Source organism: Marmota marmota, unplaced genomic scaffold, assembly GCF_001458135.2.
Source record: "Marmota marmota marmota unplaced genomic scaffold, marMar, whole genome shotgun sequence".
Lineage (NCBI taxonomy): Eukaryota > Metazoa > Chordata > Mammalia > Rodentia > Sciuridae > Marmota > Marmota marmota.
Genome location: NW_025999913.1, coordinates 2,501,376 through 2,526,772, shown reverse-complemented (window position 1 = coordinate 2,526,772; position 25,397 = coordinate 2,501,376). Strand labels below are relative to the sequence as shown.

Below are 25,397 nucleotides of genomic sequence, written 5' to 3'. Positions count from 1 at the left end.
TATATATATATATATATATATAATATTTTTAATTATCAATGGACCTTTATTTTATTTATTTATATGTGGTGCTAAGAATCAAACCGATGCCTCACACAGGCTAGGCAAGCTCTCTGCCACTGAGCCTCAACCCAGCCCTCAATTACACATTTAAAGAAAAATCAAAATAAGACAGAAATGTGGACGTTTTTATTTTTAGTCTGAAGAAGAGTAAATATTTACTTGCCTTGCACAATTCTGCTTTCTTTTTATATAGAGTTATTCCTAAAGATCCCCAGCACTCTTTCTTAGTATGAAAAAGAATATTGGAAGAAGGATATTACAGTAATAAAAATAAAGCATTTTTCTTCCCTGTGCTGCTCTTGTCATTTAGTTTCCGCATAACCTAATTCTTATTCTGATCAGAGAAGAAGGAACTGAAAATCAGAATTTTATTAACACCATCGCTATCTCCCCACTCTCGGGCACATGCACAAACACAGCCCTCTGGTTCCTATTTCTGCATTTCACAGATGAGCTTTCCTGGACGCTTTCTGTGCACATGATATATAAAGTAGCTTTTGTTTCCAGAGATTTATGTCAAAGACTTCTTCATTAAATGCTATTTGAGTGCAGATGCATATGTATGGAAGGTTAAAACAAAAACAAAAACATGCTGATAAAATAGCCATCAAGGAAATATGCCTGTGATAGGCCATAACGTGGTCTTTTCCCCAAGGATGCATTCAAAATACACCTGCCCGAGATGGAGGTCTCATGAAAATCAAAGGGAGACCACTAAAAACTGGGGGAGGGGGGAGGGAAGGGAAAGGAGAAATAACAGGAGAATGGTCTGGCCAAATAACTACATTGTGTTTACACACAAATAGGTAACATGAATCCACTGTTATGTGCAATTATAATACACCAATGAATACATGGAAAAATAAACACTAAGAACATTGTGTGTACAGGCACACAAACATGCACATGCGCACACCTAAGGAGGAGGGAGGTAGAAGAGAAGGGGGGCGGGAGAGAAGGAGCAGAAGGAAATAGAAGGGAAGGGAGGAGGGAGACAGGAAAGGAGGGAAGGAAAAATCGGAGGGTAGGAGGGAGTGTTAACTTCAAAAGGCCTTTAAAATCATTTAAAAAATATATAAAATTTCCATGTAGAGTAGTCATCATTTGCAAGTGGACTGGCAGAGGTTTGTTGAAAAGTCAAATCTAGACATTTGCTTGTTTGTTTTGATGGTGGGGGGCACGGGGGATGCTGCTGCTACAAACATTACCCAATTCCTTTTGGGAGTTTGGTGAATTCTGCCATATCTCACATGAGGGGTGAATGGATTTATGAAAATAAAGGGAGAGAGAAAGTAGGGTACTGATCAGAGTAGTATCAACAGCTGCGTCCATCTTCTCACCTTGTCAAGAGGAATTCAGGGTCAGCAGGACCTTCATGTGCCTACTCAAGGCCAGTGTGAGTGTGTGGGAGTGTGCGGGTGTGTGCAGTGTGTGTGGGTGTGTGCACAATTGCATGTGCAGGCCTCGGGCCGGGGGAGGGATGGGGGAAACCTAGAGCTGCTGGTGGTTCCACAGAGATATCCCCTGAAAAAAATCCCACTTTTGCCTTTGAATACCACTACCAATTGATGAAAAGGCCACTTAGCTCTAAGACAGCAGCGATAATTTCCTCAGAAGTATAAAATGTCTCAGGGTTAGGAAGACAAAAAGATATCCTTTCAACACAGGACCCTCCCCACCCCCCCAGTGGAAACAGCCACTTGCCCTGGAACAAAACAGACTACAAGGTCATCAAGTGCACACAGTATGAGCCAGACCAGCTGAGCTCAACCCTGGCTCCACCACATACTGTGGCCCGTTACGTAACCTTTTTAGGTCTCAGTTTTTTATCTGTAAAGTGGGATCATTTATAGTACTGCACCTATGTAAAAGGCTTTTTATATAAAGGGTGTAAAACAGTGCCTGAAAGCAAGATAAAAAGATCTGTTAAAAGAACAAATAATCCTAACTGTAAATATAGAAAGGATGAATTAATTTCTTTACTGAACAGATTGATTTATTAATAATGTGAATGGCATCCATGTTTCCCTGGGAAATTTTAAGCTGCCATAGAAATGAAATTGTCTGGAAGTAGAGCCACATTTATCATTTTATAAGTGGGGAAACTGAGGCAGCAGGTGGGTCTACTTAAGCATGTAGGATTCTTCTGACTTCCTACAAAATGCTGCTCACTTGGTTGCACCTACAGCAGGTATTCAATAAACATTGGGACCCTGAGATCTGTGAATGTAATCCAGATAGAAATATTCTTCTTTATTCTAATTTCTCTCATTTCACAGATGATAAGGAAGAAGTGATACATTTGGCAAACTGAACCATTTTGTTTTTACAATTACTTTTGTTTTTCAAACCTGAGAACACCCATCCATTGGTGAGATGCTTGTTTAAAGAGTGTCACAAGATCTCCTAATGAATGAAGGCGGGTTGGAGATCAGCAGACACTGCAGTACAATTATTTCTTAAATCCCCTTGGGCTTGGCTAAGCACTCATTTAATACACCTCAAATAGCTCTATGTGAGCTGTACTGCTTACACTGCTTTGAAAATACTCAAGCTGTCAAAAATAAGCCAATACAGTACATCATGGAATCTGCAAGTTGAACACTGTTTTGTCTGCAAGGCCAATAGAAACTTCATTATTCTGTGTCTCATACTTTTAACTAATGTACAGGACTATCCCAGTTTGCTGAAAGATAGTGCATTTTTTTTAAACTTTGAAAAAGTTCATTTTAAAAAAAGTCTTGTGAGATCTGACTAAAAGTTAGTCTAGTTGTAAAGAGTTTTACAACAGCATTCACAAAAAAACTTCATTATTCTGTAGCAAAGGCTCTGCCACAAATTGTCAGCTTGGACCATATAAAATTATAAATAAGTGAATGTTTTTCAATGCCCCCAAAGCTACTTTATATGGTTACAACTGATAGTTGTATAAGCTAGGAAAAACTTTTAATTCTCTAAATCTCAATTTCTCATGTGCAAAACAGGGATACTCTTAAGTACTTTCTTTATGGTGTTATTGTAAAGATTATAGAAAGGACATGAGTCGTACTTTGCACAGTCACTGTGGGTACACAATGCTAATTAAAAGTTAACACTATTCGTAGTTATAATATGAACATCTGGTTCTGAGGCTGATTTGTTGAAGGAAATGTGAGCTGGAAATATCTTGCTGCGATCATTTTTAAAAGCTCCTTCAGGGCAAAACACTCCAGGGCTCAGTGTACACCAGTAGGCCACCTAACCCTGTCCTTCATTTGTGGGATTAACAACAGTCTCAACAAAGCAGCTGTTGGCTGGAGGAGGGTCCCAGAGCTCAGAACAATTAATGAGCACATGCAGCACTTCTCACATATCTGCCTAGAAACTGAAAGACTTGAGGAGTGATGGCGCCCCAAGGGACCATGTTCAGCAACACACTGGTGTCGTCCTCAGCAACAGCACTTACAGGTTGGATACATGACTGCTTTTGGTTTTTAACGAAAAGCAAAACGTAATTAATTAAAATGCTTTCTAAAATCTACTTTCTGCTGGTCATGGGATTCCTTCATTTCTCCATGTTTGTGTATTTTGATTTTAATTTCCATTTGTATTTCTAGTCAAAAGAGCACTAACTGTCCTGAAACTGCTTTTTGTGCAGTGGTTTTCTCTCCCCAGCAGCACAGGTATTCTCTGAGGCAGGGGCCATCTCCAGTGCTGGGCACACACCAGGCTCCCCATAAATAGATGGTGAAGAGTGGATGCTGCAAATCCAGTTGTGAAATGGGTCCCTGACTGCAATCATTCTGCACACCTTTAAGGTTGTAAACCTCTAAAATGACTACTGTGGCCCCTTTTAGCTTCCTGTAAACTCTTCTGCTATGCTGCTGTAAATCCTTGACTTAATTTTATGCATACAGAAGGATAACTTTCCAGAGCCAACGAATAGACAAGTTCCCCAATGGTTCTGTTTATCCTTCATACTAAACAAATGCAGTTTCTGGCAGCCTACGCTTTTCGCTAATTACACATATTGACAGATATTTATAAGTATAGCTGGTAATAGAGCTAGACAGCAGTATCCCATGGAAGTAAGAAGACTACCTAGAACAGGAAGGGTGAGGCCTCTTCTTAAGAATGGTTTTCCCAACCTTCTTGTCATGAAAGACAGTTTCTAAGAACACAATGATAACTCACATGGAGATACCATATTCAACTGTCCCTGTACACAAAGTGACTTTAAAGGCAAGATCTCAGCTATTCCCATGATACAAATAGAGGATGTTTTATGTCCATTTAACAGAGAAACTCAGTCTGCAGTGGCTGTAGAGCCACGTGGTGGACAATGTTGCTGGACACTGGACAACTGGGCTTTAGAAGGTGAAATTGACAGGACAGGGGTACTTTGTTTTTGTGTGGTAGCCTTTTGAGTTGAGTTACAGTACATTCGTTCACCTTGAAGCTTCAGTTTCTTCAAATGAAAAATGGAGGTTAACACAATCTAGAAAAACAAATCATCTTGAGCTCCACACTTTCTTTCTATTGCTCTTATGTTCTGATAAAAAAAAAAAAGTGGATGAAACTAATGGCAGAAAAAATAACAACAACAAAGCAAGATAGGATAAGTCCTTGATTTCAAATGGGAGGGTAGTATTTTTTTTTTTTTTAAAATTAAATTGAGCACAATGATGCTTGCCTATAATCCCAGCAACTGGGGAGGCTGAGGCAGGAAGATCACAAGTTCAAGGCCAGTTTCAGAAACACAATGGGTCCCTCAGCAACTTAGTGAGACCTTTTCTCAAAATATAAAATAAAAAAGATTGGGATGTAGCTCAAAGGTAAAGCACCTCTGGGTTCAATCCAGTGTACCAAAACAAACAAAAGAAGCCATTTTATTTTAAGTACAGCAGGCATGTGTCAGTTTTATTTTCCTCATCAGTCAATGAGTGGCAATGTTGTCATTGTGATTATTTCTTTCCTTAAATACAAAAGTAATAATAGAGAAATCAACAGTGATTCAACTGGATAGAAGGTGGTAGCCACAGACTGTCAGATGCACACATTCCACATATAATGCAAAGTATCTTCTAATGGACAAAGGAAAAATATTGGTTTTTCTATTTTTCTATTGAAGAGAGGTATCAAAAAGTGTTTTGATATAGTTACCTGTAAATTTATATAATAACTTTTATGATAGGACAGGAGGCAATTTTCTGTTTAAGCCCTGAACAGTCTCACTTAAATATGTGCAAAGTGTTTAATATACAAACATGAACATTTATGGCTATACTGGTTAAGATTTATTTAACATTTTCCATGTCAGGCACTGTGTTAAGGATTTCAATTGTATTTAAACTCTTTTTAACGCTCACAACAATTTTATCCTACAGGTAGGAATTAATATTATTCCCATTAAACAGATGGGACTATAGCTGCCAAGAAATCTTAAAACTAGTAAGTTGGTAGAGCTGGGACTTGAATTCAGGCGTTCTGCTTTGGCGCTCATGTCTTACCACCCTTTTGTTCTTGCTTACTTTATATTTCTCTTGTAAATTACTGTTTTCTTTTAATTGAAACAGTTCTTAAAGCCTGCACCCCCACCCAACCCCACCCCCGCCCAGACTTCTTATAGCTATTTTCAGAGTGACACACGGGTTGGTCGCTGTGAAGACAAGTCTGGCTGAGCAAAACCTCATGCAGTCCAGAATTCCCTCTCTAGGGTAGTAAGTAGTTCCTGTCCAGCAACAATGGGCCAATCCGAGCTGCTGTGGGTGGGTTAGGGAGCTGAAGTCTGGGGCCTTGGCTGAGAACTTGCTACTGGGCACTAGCACCAAACACATGCTGAGGAAGAAACTGCTGGGGGAGACACCAGAGGAGGTAAGTGCTATTCATTTTTAACCAGATGGAATGAAAACATTATCAAATTTCAAGAAACATCAACTAAGATTCTTGTTGAAAATGAAAGATACAAATAACGAGTTATTTTTTGATCCAAGCTAGTACTAGATATCCATTCATCCTACTTCCTGGATCCATGCTTATTGGAGACACCATGGTTTTGCTCCCTATAGTTTTGCGAACAGTTTAAAGAAAAAAATTGAATGTAATTAAATCCTTCAGAAATTATTGTGAAGGGAGAAATAGAAAAAGATCATAAATCCTATTGAGTTCAAAAAGATATTTCAGGCTTGTGTCATCTTCAATTTTTCCTGCCCTGGCCATGCTTTCGGTCTTTTCTACAAGGAGCCATATCTTAACAGAAAGTGGTATTTAGAAACCATGATATGGGTACCAGGGTTGCTCACTGCTGCAGCTGTTTCTAGTTACCCCAATGGGCAGAACTAGGGGAGGGAAACACACACACGTACCCACATTCTCTCTCTCTGACTCTGTCTCTCCCTCTTACATTTTCTATATAAAAACTCATGAATTCATACCAATAATTCTGATTCTAATCTAACAATCAGAGTTTATTCTTGCCTTTCTTTTTTCCATATCTATAATACCCTTCTCAAACATTGAGAAAACTTACTCCATTATCCTCAATATATTTATGCCTTTGCTCAAGCTAGAATAAATAGAAGGTAGTTTCAGAAGGGCCAACCCACACCATTGTTAAAATAAAAGACCCTCATGATTAAGAATTCAATAATTTTTTTGTGACAATCCTGTTTTTTTTTTTTTGGTAGGGGGAGGACAAAAATCTACATATAGTGAAATGCATAAGCCCTAAGTGTGATTATTTCTTTCCTTAAATACAAAAGTAATAATAGAGAAATCAACAGTGACTCAACTGGATAGAAGGTGGTAGCCACAGACTGTCAGATGCACACATTCTGTATATGCTCTTATAACCCAGCCCTCTGTCCAGATGCAGAGCATTTGTGATGAACCCACAAAACACAAAATTTGTCTAACAATCATGAAGGCACATTAAAATACCTAAGAGACAGCTGAGCACAAACTGGGAATCACAATAGACACTCCAAATAGATGTTGAATCAATGCATCAATAAATAATTCAGGTCAGAGAACAGAAGATCCATGTGACTGTCAAAAACTGGGCATATGGAAGTCAGGGCAAAAGAGACTGGAGAAGAAGTAATATTTAATGAACAAATGGTTTGGATAAAATGCAAAGGGGTTCAAGATCCATTCTGTATGCAACAGGGATCTATTGAAAAGGTTAAAACAAGATAGTATAATCATGATATGGGGGTTGATGGCTGGAAATGGGGAGCCAGGTTTGGGAAAGCCAGTTAGGTGGTTATTCCAAGAGTGTGGCTAGGGGTTTTCAAACTTCAAGGCACAAAAGAACCATTGGGAGTATGGTAAAATGCAGATTTCTGGTCTCATCCCCAAAGATACCGATTGGGTATGTCTAAGACGAGGAGAGGCATACAGAAAAAGAAGAGAAATGGAGAAGGGGAAAGAGGAGGGATCCATGCCAGATGACCTTAGACTCTTCCCGTGAAAAGAGGAGGTAGGATGAGGAGCTGCCTCACAAACCTACAACTCACAAGCCCACAGTGGGAAATCAATGTTTGAAAAGGGATTGATCAGCTGTCTTTTTTTTTTTTTTAAGGTGTGTTCAGCATGTCCAAACTGGAAAACGGTTAATTTGGGGGTTGCCATAGGACAGAGGTCTGACCAGGCTGGCAGAAATGAGAGGGTGAGGGAGCTGAGGGAGCTGGTGGAGAGAAACACAGAAGTAGGGACCCATGGTTCAGGCTGGTGCGGGGAATGCAGGCAGACCTGGCAAGAGGCGGAGAGCAAGAGGACGCCAAAGACAGCGGAAAGGGACTGGAGGGACCCAGAAGGATGGAGGACTGTGGTGTGAGAGATCTGCAGCCAAAGAACGGCGATCCAGGTGTGGCTGTGAAGCCAACAGGTTCAGTCAGGTGGAAATGCTCTGCTCTTGCTTTATAGGTCAAGTAACTGTGGCACCTGAGCAATTTCCCAGGCTGCTGAGGAGAAAGACCCCTTCAGGGGTGAGACCTGCTAGGCCATGAAGGAGGGTGATCAGATGAGACTGTGGGGAGCAAGCAAGAGTTTTTCAGGAAGAAGGCTCCAGAGAAAGAGTCCGACCTTGGAGAATCCTAACAAAGGTCTCCTGGGGCCTTTATCTTTGACTTCTGTTTTTTTAAATTTTCTTTTTATTAATTACTTTTTTTTTTTTTTAAGTACTGGGGATGGGACTTAGGGCTTCCAGCATGCTAATCAAAAGCAGACTGCCACTGAGCTATGTACCCCCAGCCTTTTTCTGTTGACTTGAGGGGTAAGACACTTTTGGGCTTTTTTGGTAATTCTTTTACCAAAAAAGCAAAAGTGTCATTTAAGTTTAATCAATTAATTTTTGGATGCTAGGGATTGAACTCAATGCCTTGCCCATGCTAAGCAGTATCTGCCACTCAGTTACACCCCCAGTCCCTTTATTTTTTATTTTTTTGGTACCAAGGATTGAACTCAGGGGCACTCGAACCCTGAGCCTCATCCCTGGCCCTATTTTATATTTTATTTAGAGGCAGGGTCTCACTGAGTTGCTTAGCACCTCACTTTTGCTGGGGCTGGCTTTGAACTCGTGATCTTCCTGCCTCAGCCTCCTGAGCCGCTGGGATTACAGACCTGTGCCACCATACCCAGCTAGTCCCTTTATTTTTTAATACACAAAATATAAAAATTATACATATTAATGAGGTACATGGTGCTATTTTGATATACGTATAACACTGTGGAATGTTTAAATTGGGTTAAAATGGGTAAGATTCTCGGTGTGCTTTGTGATTTTCTTTTTTAAATGATTCACCAATCTTTTCCATTAAATTATCTATTATTACTTAATAGCAATGTAAGCATCTAAATCATTTTGAAATGAAGGTATTACAACCATAAGTCACAAAGGAGAAATGAATTAAGTCAGACCAAAATGAAATTGACATCTGCTGCTATCCAAGCAGGCCCGCTGTGCATGGTCTTACACATTTCTATAGGTTGTCCTCTGATTACAATAAACCTAATTAGTCAATAAATAACGGTGGAGGCTCTACCTAATTTGTTCAGCATGCAAGTTCAATTTACATACTAATGTTGCATATTTGCCTTTAATAGATGCAGCATGTGAAAGTAAGTATAAAAATGAATAACCATTTGAGTATAAAGTTACGTCTTCATGAAAAATCTGAAAATGGAACAGCCAGTGAATCTACTTATTTCTCCTGTACTAGGAAATAAAGCTAATGTCAGGATGAGAAGATAAATGAAACTTGTTTCAGAGTGGCAAAGCTGTGGAAGCAGCTTAGGGCAACTTCCACAAAGAAACAGGTAACAACTGATGGAGAAAAAAGTTCACCCAACAGGCGTGGCTTCTGGTTCTGGAAGAGCCTGAACAGCTGTAGGTCTGTACAGATGTTGTCCCTGCCTGAGGAGCCTGCCAAGGATTCCTCTCCTTTTAGCTCTTCTTAGAATGTGCTAAACAACCAGGTTCTGCCATGAGGGCGAGGCTCCGTGCCCAGAGGCACTACTTCCTGAGCCTGAATTAATCTGTAAGCAAGAATGTGTTTTCCATTCTCCATTTTTTTTTTCCTTGAAAAAGGTTAAATGCAATTTCTGTGAGGCAGGTGTGTAGTTAACAAGGTGCTAATCAGGAAACTGGGTGAGAAGAAGTAAAAAAATCCCACACAAAACTAGATATCTGAATGGTGAAAAGAGGGCAACTAAATTACCTTTAGAAGATGCAAAAATTATGGTAATACAATGTTAAAGATGTAAATTTAAGGCTGGGGTTGTGGCTCAGTGGTAGGCACTGGGTTTGATCCTCAGCATCACAAAAAAATAAATAAAAAATTAAAGATATTTTAAAAATACGTATCTTTTTTAAAAAGATGCAAAGTTAAGTCCAGAAGAGTGAAATAAAGAGAAGATGTTATGGTTGTTACCACTGCATCACAATGCAATGGGCATACCATAATACTCAAGATTGTCAAAACCTTAAAAAATATAAGTCAGTTCTCAGTATCATCTTTTCTTCCATTTCCTCACCTTTCCACCAAAATAACCACGTCAGGAAGATATTCTAGACATTCAATGAGGGCAGCATTACTGGAATATTATTCTAATTTGTTTTCCTTCATTTTTAAGTCCTTGGTCAAAGAAAAAATATTTTCTGTTTAACATACAGAAACATCTGAAGAAAAAGAACATCAAAAGCTTAAATCTTTTTTTTTTTTTTTTAAAGAATGTGAGGTCAGCCTTCCATGATGATTAGCATTTATGTAACTGTCCTTAGTCAGTTCAAGAGTCTGAAGCCTCTTTAGGGAGTAATAGTGACAGTCTAGTGAGCTGAACAGGCCCCAGAGGTGAAGAAATAGATATCTGGCCCTGCAATCCCTCTTCTACCCACCCTACCTTTGTTCTTTTAAGTCTTCATTTCTGGAGGATACTTTTATTTGTTGGCCTTTGCACTCTGACCCCTGTGCAGCATTTTTTTTCAGCACCAACCCATGTTAGCATCTGCTCACCAAGTACATATCCCTGGGCAATGAATGATATCACCTCCCCAAACTTGAACTGCCCCAGATCACCCTCTTAACAGGTTCAACTCTGACTCACTCCCCACCCCCTACAAGAAACACCAATATTCCAACTTCTCATTTTTGCTGTGGCCTGATTTATCACCTGGGCCCAGCCTCATCTGGAATCACATGCTCAACTAAAGACAGAGCCACTTGAAACAAAGATGATGATGAGAACAAAGCATAAATTTTTATACTTATGTACTCAGTGGATCAAAACTGGATTCATCATTCCCTTCTCCAAATCTGGTTTTTCTCCTATTTCTCATACTTGGGAATCACCTTTCTTCCCACTTCTTACTTGCAGTAAGGACACACCCAGTATGTCCAGGCCAGACCCAGTTTGCACCTATAAATGCAGTAGTAATTAACAGTGCCCTTCAACTCTGAAAGGCAGATTTCCATTTAGAAGATAAACGAGATGGTCACTGTACTTCTGTCTCTCAAAGGACTCCAAGGCCTTTCAGTACTGTCTCCTACAAGCTCTTGAGCCCCAATCTTATCTTCTGATCTCGATTACTACCCTATTCAGTCTCACATCTTTTCTTCTGTGCTAGGCCCCAAATGAACCTCTAGCCTCAAGGCTCCAACCCATCCTCCATATTATCAGCACTGGGTTATAACATGGAAATCTGATTCTGAAATCAGATGTATTACAAATTGCCTTCCAGAGTAAATTCAAAACCTAAGCTGCAAGTCCCAAGTCACCCTTGCCCTATTTCCCAGCCTATTGCAGCTCATGTCCTATAAACACCCTCAAATGAACCAGAGACCATGGATTATCATGCCACCTGGCTTTTGTCATGCTTCCCTTTCATCGGTCTGACTCTCCCCCAATCAGTGCAGACTCCCGAGGAAGGCTGCCTTCTTCATCAAACCTCTTACACATCTCACTGACCCTCTATCCACCATGTGCATGAGCCATCCAAGGGCAGAGATGTCTGGAAAAAGAGGAGATGCTCATGAATGTTTTCCAAATGAATAACTGATAATGTTCTTGTGTTTGAGATAAATCCTACCAAATTTCACACATTTCAACTGTGGTTCCAATAAACAGCAGGGAAATAACTCCTTTGTAATTTCCATGCAGCATGGGAGGATTTCTTCCTTGCTCTGCTGACAATGTAACTTGAATCAGAACCACATATTAAATGAGTGACAGAGACAGTGAGAGAAAATGTCACATAGAAAAAGACACAAAGAGGGGCAGAGATGGTAATATGGAAGGATAGAGGCAGTAAGATGGAAAGCAGAAACACGAGAGGCCAAGAGATGCTTCAACAGATACTGTCTTTATGAACACACGGCCACACCACTGCAGGATGGCAGTACTGCAAAATACCCAGGGTGAAAACATGATCCATTTGCTACATCTGCAGAGGGACCTGCAAGGAGGGAGGGCCACACTGAGGAGGTGCTGCTCTTGAGGCTCCTTAATAAATAGCAGCCCTGGAGAAAGTGCTTTTAAAAGTTAAAGATTTCTTCCTCCTTCCCAGATACCACATTTATCATTGCCTTTTTGCTCTTCTGGATCTTAAATCTAAAATCTGTTTTGAGGTATTTCTACCATCTGGCAGGACTTTTCTTGAAGGATAAGGTCCCAAGAACAGCCATAGAATTTTTCCCCCCAACACACATAGACACACACACACACAATTTAAACTGGCAAGATTAAGTCAAAATGAATGTCATGAGGAACAGTAAAATCTGACTTGGACAGTAGAGGAGACAAGGAACTCCTACTCATTTATATAGTATCATAGAATATAAAGTGGCCTTTGAAAGTATATGACCAAAGCCAGGCATGGTGGTGCACGGCCATAATCCCAGTGATTTGGGAGGCTGAGGAAGGAAAAATGATATTTCAAGACCAGCCTGTGCAACTTAGTGAGATTCTATCTCAAAACAAAAAAAGGGCTGGAGATATAACTAAGTGGTAGAGTGCTCCTGGGTTCAGTTCCTGGAATATGAGAGAGAGAGAGAGAGAGAGAAAGAATGAATCAGAGTATCTGACTGAACTTACTTTATCAGTGGAAAGAGTGTTTAGGTGAGTGAACCAGGACAAAATAGGTAGTAGCTAGCTAAAGAGTTCCACAAATTAATGCTTCTAAATCCCAGATTACTTTTCTCCTACCACACACACACTCAAACATGATGTGTAGGATGAATCTGGTTAGAGTGTCACATGTGTGATTAAACATATGCCTGTTTTTTTAAATTTTATGGTGGTACTGGGGATTGAACCCATAGCTTTGTGCATGCTAGGCAAGTACTCCACTACTGGCTTACATCTCCAGCACAAACATATACATAATTAAAAAAAAAAAACTGCTAAAAATCAACTCTTTCCTACTCCATCAGAACCTCAGGAATCTTAGCATATAGGATGTGGGGTGATGATACTAGGCTGTACAGAATAAACAGATATTTATTTAGAAAATGGATAATAAAAAATTGACCTCAAAAATCACATACAAATAACAGCAATCACCTTTTAGCCAGTAATGTTCTAAATGTGCTACTTAAAGAGTTTCTAATCAGATGACCACGTTTTCAGTATTGCCAGTAATTTATTTCTAGCAATACAATGGCAAAATCTGCAAATGACTTCTTTAATAAATATATAAAAACAATGAAAAACAAACAACTCTATTAAAACAATGGGCAAAGGCCTTGAATAGACATTTCTCCAACGAAGATAGACAAATGGCTAACAAGGACATGAAAACATTTCCAACATCACTAATCATTAGAGAAATACAAATCTAAACCACAAGGAGATCTTATTTCACACCTACTAGGATAGCTATTATAAAAAAGAAACAGAAAATAAGTTTTTAAGAGGATGTGGGGGAAAGTAAAATCCTTTGCTCTTGGCAAGAATGTAAAATGGTATAAAGATAGAATTATCACAGGCTTTACTTCTAAGTATACCAAAAGAATGAAAAGCATAGATTCAAAGAGATATCTGCATTTCACCACAATAAAATAAATGTTTGGAGAGATACTTACCCGATTTGAACATTACACATGCATATAGGTATAATCATCACATAGTACCCATAACTATGTATAATTTTTGTGTTAAAAAATAAATAGGTGATATTTGCATATCCATGTTCATAGCAGCATTCCAGAGTATCAGTGACAGATAAGTCAATAACAAAATGTGGTAAACAATGGAAAATTATTCAGCCTTAAATAGGAAAGAAATTCTGACACCACTGCAACACAGACGAATTTTGAGGACATTATGCTAAGTCAAATCAGTTGCACCGAGTCAAACACTGTCTGAGTTTACTATATGAGGCATCAAGAGGAGTCGAATTCATAGACAGAAAGTAGAAGGGTGGTTTACAGGGGCTGGGGATATAATGGATACAAGTTCCAGTTCTACAGGATGAAAAGAGCCTGTGTTAATGAGGTACTATTCAAGGTGAACTGATTGGACTGTGAGAGTCGTAGCCTAACCTAATTCAAACTGGAATGGACTGACTGTGGTAATGGTAGGCAGGAGGGGTATAGCTAGAGGAGACAGGTCACTGGGGGTGTGCTCTGGAAAGGTTCATCTTCCCTCTTTCTTCCCTCTGCTTTCCGACCCCACCATGGGTTGGCTTTCTTCCACTGGACCCTTCTGCCGTGATGTCCTGCCTTACATTGGGCCCAGAAAAATGGACTCAGCTCACCATGGGCCAAAATAAACTTTTCCTCCTTTAAGTTGTTCTTGTTGCGTATTTTGGTCACAGTGATCAAAGACTGACTAAAATAGAAATGAGCCTGGGCCCCCAGAGCAACAGAGTTGGTCATCTATGGACTGAGACAACTGATACCTCGAGCCCTAAACAAATATTCCCTCCTCTAAGTTGTTCTTGTTGGGTATTTTGTTCACAGCAATGAAAAAGCTGACTAAAGCATAAATGTTAAGGAAACTTCTTCCTCAGGGTCTCATTCCAACTTCCTGTGATGATGCACCTGTGAGTTCATGCTCTGAATCACCTTCTTCTTTGTAGGATGCTGTGGGACTACGGAAAAAGAAACACGTTATACTCTTGGTCAAGTACTGAGCCAAACCTGTATTGACTTGGTAACCATATAATGAAGAGGCAGGCTCTCTAGCATGTCCCTAAACGACCAGTTCTCAATGGGGCACATGAAGGGCAAGCAGAGGCCATACAAACTGGTAGAAAAGATGACCGACTGAATGAGCAGAAATGGGAGAGGGGTAATGAACATGAGCTCAAATGATCTTGAAAACACAGATTTTAAACACAAAAAATCATAATATGAAAAAACAAACCAATTAAGTCCATAATCAGAGTATGAACTCATTTTACTTAAAAAACTCCAGTATACAACTATAGGAGAAACAGAAAAAGATAATGGTGGGAATAGAGGAAAAGCACTAATCAAGGAGCACTAATAACTCAGATTTCTCTATAATTTAGCAAATATACAAATCTCTGGAACAAAAGTATTTTTCAAATACTCAGCAGGATAAAGATGAATCTATATCAAGATGCATCAAATTAAAATTGGAGGACATCAAATGTAAAGAGAAAGCTTTAAACTTTACCTAAGGCAAAAGGCATTGTTATCTACAAAGAAACAACAATTGATGAAGATCAGACTTTTCTAGAACGAAGGCCTGAAGTTGTTTCTTCAAAGTTAAGAAAAAATGACTGTGTCAAGAATTTTATACCATGCGAAATTATCATTCAACAAGAGTAACAGGGCTTGGAGTGTAGCTCAGTGCTCAGCATAAATAAGATCCTAAGACAAATCCCAAGCACCACCACCACCAACAACAACACACAAAAAAAACCATAAAATTAAATTAAAAAAAAAAGGAAGAAGAATGAGGGCAAAACAAAGATATTTTCAAATATACAAAGAACAAAAAGGGTTTACCACTTATAATCCCTCAAGAGAAAAAATGTTCAAATGGTATACTATATTATGAAGAAATGTAAACTGTAAGAGAAGGTTTGATAATTCAAAATTTGATAAGTGTTATAAAGTTTACTGTTAACTAATTAAACATAAATTATGTCCAGGTATGGTGGCACATACCTGTAATCCCAGTGACTTTAGAGGCTGAGGCAGGAGGGTCACAAATTCAGGCCCAGCCAGCAACTTAGCAAGACCCTGTCTCAAAATAAAAAAATAAAAAGAACTAGGGATGTAGCTCAGTGGTAAAGCATCCCTGTGTTCAATCCCTAGCACTAAATAAATAAATGACATTTTCAAGGGCAGGATAATAAAAGATTGTTTAAAAAAACTTTATGCCAATACATCTGAAAATTTAGATAAAATAGATTCCTAGAAAAAAAATTGTCAAAACTGCCATACAATGAAAATTCTGAATGGGGCAAAACCTATTAAGAAATTTAACTTATGATTTCAAACTTCCCCAAGTCCCAGATGATTTGACTGATAATTTGATCAGACACTTGAGAGAAATAACATCATCTTTGAAATATTCTTCCAGAGATTACAAAAAGGAAATCGTTCCAATCTAGTTTTATGAGGATAGCATAATCTTAACACTAAAACCTGAGAAGAATATAACAGAAAATTACAGTCCTATCTCATCCCTAAACACAAATTTAGAAATCCTAAGCAAATATTAGTATATTGAATCCACAACTATATAAAAAGATAATATATTATAACCAAGTTATATATACTTCAGGAATAGAAGATTGATTTAACATTCAAAACACAATCACTAAATGTCACTGCAGTAACAGAATAAAGCAAAAAAATTCACAAGATCACCTCAAAATACATGAAAAGGTTTGATAAATTTTAATATCCATTAATGATAAAAAAACTCTTAGCAAACTAGAAATAGAAGGAAGCACCCCTAATTTGATAAAATGCTTTACAAAAAACTTATAGCAACCACTTTAAATAAATATTCATTTCAAAACTTTCAAGATCAGACATTTAATTAGGTTTTAATTTTACATTACCATAGTTCATTTAGTTCAATCTCCTCAATTCAATTTACTCCAATAAGAATCAAAGAATCACTCATGGTGAAATGAGTTTTTCAAAGGGAGCAAGCTAATAAATTCCCTTTTGCATTTACATTTACAAACCCCCTGGAATTCATTTCTGAATAATTAGAAATATGGGGTCAAGTTTCAGTTTTACCTTATAGATACCCAATTATCCCTGCTCCATGTGTGCAGAGACTTTCCCTCTTGTCATTTTCTGCAGGGCTAGTGTTGTCAACAATCTAGCACATTGAGTACAGGTCTGTTTTTCAGCTCTTCACTGAACTTCTCAGGCCTATGCGTTCATCCTTGCCTGAGTTCCACCTTCTCACAGTTATTGTAGATTTTTAAATCAGATTAAGTAAATTGGTTATTTGGCTATTATTGGTGCTCTACATTTCTCGAAAAACCTCTCCGAATTTCTGTTTTTTAATTACTTTGGCCATGTGATATAAATTTGAAGCAATCCTACAAATTGTTTTTGCACACATACAAATGCAGCAATAATAGAGAATGGCGCACATCCAACTGAAGTATATATAGGTGACCTCTGGGGAAGATATCAGGGAAGGGGAATGTCACCAGGGAGGCAGATGTGTTTCATCTAAATTGTTTTTACTCATTTAAAAAAAAAAAAGTATTGGTGGCACAAATCCAGGAATTGATAAAGGTGGAGAATAGGGGAATGGGCTCACAGGTGTGCACCATTGTTAGCAAATCTAATCCAGAAACACATTTAGGATATGTAATTATTTTACATATTTTAAGATACGTAAAACATATTTTTATTCACTATTTAAACATATTTTAGGATATGTAAACATGAATAAAAAGAAATATATAATTACTTCTCAAATAGTAGTTAACCTAGAGTTCACACTCTGCCAAATGATCTCTTAAAAGGGTCACCTATTTATAGTTCACTGTGCTTAGTAGTGAATTATATCTTACAATGATAATTTATGCATCTCACAGGGAGGTTCTTTAGAAAATAAATTCTCCCTCACATTGAAAGAAAACATTTGATGCATTAATTAGGTAAGTGATAGAAAGAATAATTAAGCTATCCACTATATAAATTACTGCTCTTTTAAAACCACATTCTTCATTTCCAAGATCACCAGATTACACATAAAAAAAAGCCAACATAAATGTTTAGCTTGAAAAGCTGTACCACAGGGTAATCATGAAATAATTCCCACTGCAGATGAACCCCAAAGCTCCTCTCATCTTCTGAGTTAAAGGGGCAGGCTACCCCTCTAATTGAAACAATGAAAAGACTTGTCTGTTCTTTTGCCCAGATAAAGATGCTTAATGATCCCACTTACCTTCCTGGGTTAATTTTTCTTAGTAAGGTAAATTACTTTGATTTAATTTGGTCCCAGAACATTAATATGAACATTGAATTTCCCACTTAATTGACTCGGATCAACATTTGTCAGTTCTTTGATAACTCTGAGGATCTCATTCCTAGGTTGAGTGACCTTGAAGTTAATATTTCAGCCCTTTTCCCTTTTGGCCAATATAGTTAACTTAGTTGAATGCTCCATGATGACCCTGACTTCTACATTGTATTTTAAACAGGAAAAAGTGCTCCAAGCCACATACTGCCCATTACTCTTGTTCAGCTGGCCTCTGAGAGTAGCCATAGCCCGTTCTAGGCAAAAGGAACATTTTATGTTTGACTAGGGATCAAAGCATTAAACTAAAGGGAGATTTTAAGCTATTGTCAGCAGAAGGGAATGATTTTAGGCTGGAAGAGTTTTTCTACTCGCCTCTATCATTCCACTTCATAAGTGACAATCTATTCCAAAAAAATGGCTGCAATAATAAGAACCATCTTCTTTCGAAGGGCCTACTTGGATGCAACTGTCATTACTGGTTACAAAATAATGCAAAAGCATGAGCCTTATTGACAAGAGCTCAGTCTAAATAGCAGAAAATAACAGGCTAACTTCACAGATTACTCCAACTACCTTGAAGATGAGATGTGAGGAAAGCCTCCTGAAGACTTTTAGAAAACTTTTTTTCACATAAATAAAAAATAAAGGAAGAAGAGTGTTCACTTTCTGCCTCTACAACTTACTGCATGAAGTAATGCTTGATGAGCCTGTTGCCAACTTTCCATTCTGAGGGAAAAAAGCTCAAGGTTCTAGAGCCCTGGCAACACTGAGGGTTTGCTGCTAGTGTTCTTATTTATGCCATTTTAAACTGGGTCTTCTCTTGGTTGAAGCCGAAAACATCCCCACCACTATTCTGTAACAATTCCTTTCCATATTCCATAGGAAAGATAAATGTTTATCCACCTGTCATCACTTAACTGACATGTTCTTTCTAGGTCAGTTTCTTAATACTTGTATTTATTTGCCCCTGGTATCTATTCTGATGATGTTTTTCTAAAATTCCTTTAACTTTATGACCCATCAATTATTAGCATCCAGTTTAGATGATTCTTTACAGCACAGAAATATCACAGGGATAGAAACATCAACATTTCTCGTCATATAAATGATTCCTGAAATGTATTGCCCATACTTTGTCAAATTTTATAGATGTTGGGAAGATTTAAGGTTCAACATGTTGTCTATCAACAGGAAGTGTTTGTACATGTCTATTAGGTTAACAGCCAAGAAAATACAAGTAAGATATTGAATGTGTGTATATGTTGAGTTACAAAAAATAAATCACTGCAATCCACACTATAAGCAGACTACACAAAAAGCTGGACTTGTTCTTATTTTTTTAAGTGCTTAATAAATAAAAAAGAAATTATGGTAGCAATTCTCTAGATATGACAGATTTCCCAGTTTCACCAAAATAAAAAAGAGTCTTAACTTGACAGCTTAACCCAAAAGTTCCTCTGAAGACAGAAGTTGCAACCTAAAATAAACACAGAGCTTCAATCCATAGGACAAAATGGACTTTGGGCCAATGAAGTGTCTTAGTGTCATGAGGCTGGGATTATACAACTCCAGTGACAAAGCAAGCTGAAGACAGAACCTGAGAACATGAAGGACCAAGGATTATGAGGACAGTGGCCGCCACCAGCAGAACAGTACCTATTTTGTAGCAGTCATGGTGGTATAATACTGGTGATGGTGAAAATATGAGTAAGAGTTAATAGGCATTAATCAAGATGTGCTAGGCTCTGTTATAAATGCCTACATACCCATACTATGAGGATTCCCGATACAAACCCATCTGTTCTCCTATCACTGTGTCTCTCCTCGTTTACGAAGTAAATAATGCTCACTGAACACATAAAAGGTCCTATGGTTGGTCATCTTCTCACTTCTTTCCCTGTCCCTTCCTATTAGTTTCTTCTGGGATAAACATATTTTTTTCAGCAAAAGATAATACTTAATGTACATGTATATATAAAACTTGGTGAGGTGGGAAAAGTGCACGTGGAAATAATTTCAAAAGTTTGAGATCTATTAATTTCAATGTGATGCAATGAAACTAATGGGATTCTCACAGTTGGATTTTTATGGGAACATAATGAGGAAACACTGTAAAATCCTGCACTGTCTCTAGCTAGCACCATTTATGATAATGACAGCAAAACCAGATCCAGGAGCTATTCCAAGCCAGAGAGATTAGGAAGTAATCACAGGCTCAAGCTCTAATACAATTCTGGAGGGACAGAGAAGGATTTCGAGAATTAACTAGCAAAACAGGATTAAAATAAAGAGGAAGAAATTTTTGACCTCCACATTCATTGGTCAGTATCAGTGAAATTCTACATTCACCTATATATAGCACCACCATTTTTTTATATTATAAGTGTCTCTTAATAAAGTTTCCTCCTCTAGATTATAAACAACTTGAAGTCAGGAACTGCCCATTTCACTTTACTGACTCTAGCATCTAGCATACTTGGTATAGGCAATAACAGAGTTTACTAGTTCAACATTGGGAGCTCTCCGGAGTTAGCTTTCATAAAAATCATTGCCCTGTCACTTACTAGTATTGTTTCGTCGAATTACTTGTTGGCGCCCAGACTCAGTTTCATCATCCACAAAATGGGCTTATTATATCTACTCTATCAATTGCAGTCCATAAAAGCTTTAGCACAAGCAAAATATTTAGCTTAATGAATTACACATAGGATTCAACAAGTGGCAAATATCATAAAGTCTCAATAAATTACTGTATAGATGAATGCCTTATTGAATTGTAATTGCCAGAAGGAATAAGTAAAAGGAAAAGATTTAGCCTTGGCCTTAACAAGCTCCCAGTTCTTACAGTGCTTGCTGCCATAGAAAGAGCACTGGTCAACTTTGACAGTTTCCCCTGGACATCTAGGCAAGGCTGACCTCAGAGATGATTGAGTTGATACCAGAACCTTTCATAGGCACTGTCCTATTGATGCCTACTGAATTCTTTGCCCTTTCAATTTCTTGTGAAATCACCCCTAGTTCTAATTCTAAAGGGCACAAGCAAATCTCTGACTTCAGCATATTTTTTTAAACGTGCATTTAAACTAAATTTACTTACACAGTTCCCTCACCTGGGCAAACACAAAAAGGAAAGAAAGGAGGAAAGGTTAAGGAGGGAATCTTAAATGTAGAATCTCTGGCTCCACTCAAAATATACTGACTTAGAATCTGCATTTTTGTAAAATCCATAGGTGATCCATCAGCATATTAAAGTTTGAGAGACATTAATATATGTAGCTGCTAATAAATTCATAAAGTAGGCCATTTAAACTCAATGCTTAATTTTTCTCTAAGTTCTACACCAATTATTGGATTTGTTGGAAAATAAATCCTTTGGCTCTGAATAACCTACCTATGATTTTTTTTTAAAACCAGGGTTTGAACACAGGTGTGCTTGATCACTGAGCCAGCTCCCCCAACCTCCCACCTTTTTTTTTTTTTTGAGAAAGGTCTCCATCAGTTGCTTAGGGCCTCACAAAATTGCTGAGGCTGACTTTGAACTTCTGATTCTCCTGCCTCAGGCTCCTGAGCAGCTGGATTTTCAGGCATGCCAGGTTAACCTATGAATGTTAAGTCAGGTTAAACTTCAGGAAATGCCTCCTTGAAGCTCTGAGTGAACAATATACCGTGCTAATGCTGCTAGTGAGATGACTACCCTGCAAGGTTTCTCACCTGTAAAATGGAAAGAAGAATAGCAGCTAAACTCAGAGGACGGCTGAGAAGATCTTGTAACAGAGTGGTCATGAAGGCCAAAATGAGTGCTCACGACCAAGCGTGATTACACGTGGGGTGAGAGTTTGCACTCACTCACTTGTTCTCCACCACTGCAGTTGCAGTAACAAGTGTTTGAGACAGCATCCAGGTTAGGAATAAGATGGCCTGTGGCCAGATAAGAAAGCCAGGAAAAGCTCCCTACTGGGAGAAAAGATTATAGGCAATATTACTGAATTATTTGTAAGCCACTATGGACAGGTAATTAATGATTTTAAGTAAACTATGTAAGTAAAATGTACAATGTTGAGCAATTTTCAACAACAACATTACTCTGTGTGGGGCAAAACATTAAATTTATAATTCTGGACTGTTTAAGGAACATTTAGACAATTAACAAAAGTTGCACTAATTGAATACTAAGTTCAGTGCATTGAAATTGCAAATGTGGCTTTAGAGGAATTGGCTGGAGTACATGAATGAAGGCACACCCACATCAATGAGCACAGTATGGGAACTGAAGTGGTGGACAATGATCTCTTGTATGGAGCAAGATGACACTTGTAGGACAAAACAACCAAACTGTTCATCCACTTATCTCAAGCACTGATCCAGGTGGGCCAGAGAGGGCCAGAATAGGTAAAGCCCTTAACTCAAAATATGTAAAATAAAAAGCAAAAATTAAAATCACATTACAACTTGAGGATCCTACTTACTAGATCTAAACAATGGTTTTCAGGCATTCATTAAAAAAAAAAAAAATCACAGAAATAAGGCCTCAGGGCACTCCACTGAGAAACTGCTCCTAGCACCCAAAAGAGTGCACTCACAGCTGGATGAGCTTGGAGACCTCAGAAGAAGACACCACAGAGACCAAGAGAGTCTGAAGCATAATATAGGAGGGCCCAAGGGGAGATGAACAAAGAGAAACTTCTGCCTCCTACACAACAGGGGCTTCCAGAGTTTCTTGGCCAGAGAAACCACAGCTCAGAGTTGCTAAGAGGCCTTTCCCCCAGGTTTCCTCTCCTATCCTCTGTGAAGAGTACTGCCTAAGGTCAAGTGCACTAAGTGACAGGATGAGTCTGAAACTATATATAGATAATTACTCTCTGAAACAGTTAAAAATTGCTAACATATTACTACTGACTGTATTACTTATCCCAAACAAGAAAACCACTGTGTTGGGTCTAAAGGTGAGCAGCTGGCCATGTGATTCTGAATATAAAAAGGAAAAAGGGACAGGCTAAATAATGCCTCCCCCAAGATGTCTGAATCCCTGGAACCTGTGAACATTTTACCTTACATTAAAAAAAGTCTCCACAGAAGTCATTTAGAAAGGCTCTTGGGATGGAGAGATTATCCTGAATGATCTTGCTGGGCTTCATGTAATCACAAGACTCCTTATAAAAAGAGGCAAAAATTAAAAAACAAAGAAAGGTGATAAGATCCCAAGAGGGAAATGGAAGGGTAACAATGCAATGTGATGTGTGGCCATGGGTCCAGGATGAGGACAGCCTCTAGAGCCTGAGGAGGCAAGGAAGCAGGCCTCCCCCAGAGATTCCCCCAGCTCTGCTGACACCTTCCCTTTAGGCCAGTTGGACTGATTTTGGTTTTCTTCCTCTACAACTATAAGATAATAAATCCATGTTGTTTTAAGCCACTGAGTTTGTAGTGATTTGTCATAGCAGCAACAGGAAACCAATACATATTTTGGTATCTGGAAGTAAGGTACTACTTGTTACAAATACTTAAAAAACATGAAAGTGGTCTTGGAACCAGTTCATGGACAGAGCATTTTGAGCACTATGATATAAAAAGGTTAGTTTGTACTGAACATACTGTTGTAGAAATGAATGGTAAAGACTCTGACCAGGTAAGGAGGAAGTGAGAAGCAGGGTAGAGAAAACTTACATGTCTGAGAAAGACAAATATAACTCATCATAAAAAACTGACGGGGAAATACAGAGGTCAAAGCCCTGCTCGTGATGGCTGTGAAGGAAATGAGGTCTCTGTTAACGGACACTGGAGGAAAGAGGGCCCTTGTTACAGGGAGTAGCATTGTTAGAAGAGAAGATATATGAGAAGTTTCCAAAATAGTTGAAGACAGAAACCCAACACAATGAACCCCCAAGCAGGATAACAGAAAATCAGACACAGTTCAAACTGCTCAAAACAAGAGTCAAAAAAGAAAGGCAAGAAAATCACATGTCCAACAGAATTGAAGGGAGGGGGGATTTGACAATGTAGACATCTATACTCATAAAAATACTCCTAAAAAAAATGAAGGTGAAACAAAATCATTTCTAATTGTTTCCAGACTAAAAAAAGCTGCTAAGGGAAATGATCACAGAAAATAACCAAGATCTACAGAAAGTAAATGACAAGGGAAATATGAAACAATATAGTTTTAACTTCTTCAAAAGAAAAATGACTATTTGAAACAAATATAACAATGGGATTATGAGTTGTGGGGAAACAAAATATGACAATAATATAAAAAAGAGGTAAATAAAATTACATTATAAGAAGGTTATTAAATATTTCATCAGGTTGCGTAATATTTATCTAAGGTAAAGTGTGATAAATTAATTATGCATACTATAATCTAGAGTAACCACTTAAAAATCATTCGAAGTGGTAAAACTAAATAGCAACAGAGGAAATAAAACAGAAGACGAAAACAAAAAAAATAAAGCTCAATTTCCAAACATAGGAGTAAACAAATAAAGAATAAATGGGGAAATTGAGAAATAAAAACATGATAGAATTAATCCCAATTATATAAACAATTAGAGTAAATCTAAGTGTATTGAACATTATAATTACAAGATAAGAGACTTTAAACTTGGATTTAAAAAAATGGACCCAATTCTATGCTGCTAATAAGAAACACACTTTTTTTTATTGGTTGTTCAAAACATTACAAAGCTCTTGACATATCATATTTCATACATTAGATTCAAGTGGGTTATGAACTCCCATTTTTACCCCAAATACAGATTGCAGAATCACATTGGTTACACATCCACATTTTTACATAATGCCATACTAGTGTCTGTTGTATTCTGCTACCTTTCCTATCCTCTACTATCCCCCCTCCCCTCCCCTACCCTCTTCTCTCTCTACCCCATCTACTGTAATTCATTTCTCCTCCTTGTTTTTTTCCCATTCCCCTCACAACCTCTTATATGTAATTTTGTATAACAATGAGGGTCTCCTTCCATTTCCATGCAATTTCCCTTTTCTCTCCCTTTCCCTCCCACCTCATGTCTCTGTTTAATGTTAATCTTTTCCTCCTGCTCTTCCTCCCTGCTCTGTTCTTAGTTGCTCTCATTATATCAAAGAAGACATTTGGCATTTGTTTTTTAGGGATTGGCTAGCTTCACTTAGCATAATCTGCTCTAGCGCCATCCATTTCCCTGCAAATTCCATGATTTTGTCATTTTTTAGTGCAGAGTAATACTCCATGGTATATAAATGCCACATTTTTTTTATCCATTCATCTATTGAAGGGCATCTGGGTTGGTTCCACAGTCTAGCTATTGTGAATTGTGCTGCTATGAACATCGATGTGGCAGTATCCCTGTAGTACGCTCTTTTAAGGTCTTCAGGGAATAANATCTGTTGTGATA

The 25,397-nt window shown here is 38.1% G+C and overlaps 1 protein-coding gene across 15 annotated transcripts in view; it reads right to left on the bottom strand.

Moving 5' to 3' along the window:
- The window catches only part of Fars2 (phenylalanyl-tRNA synthetase 2, mitochondrial), a 509,560-nt gene that overhangs the window by 189,424 nt on the left and 294,739 nt on the right, over window positions 1–25,397 (bottom strand). The window contains exon 8 of one of the 15 annotated variants that reach the window (XM_048799745.1): window positions 15,621–15,755. The exons of the other annotated variants lie outside the window; for them this stretch is intronic. Coding sequence (XP_048655702.1) covers window positions 15,636–15,755 — 120 coding nt within the window. The 3' untranslated portion in view covers window positions 15,621–15,635. Of the gene's footprint in view, window positions 1–15,620; window positions 15,756–25,397 lie in introns of those variants that run through there. 15 annotated transcript variants of the gene reach the window in all.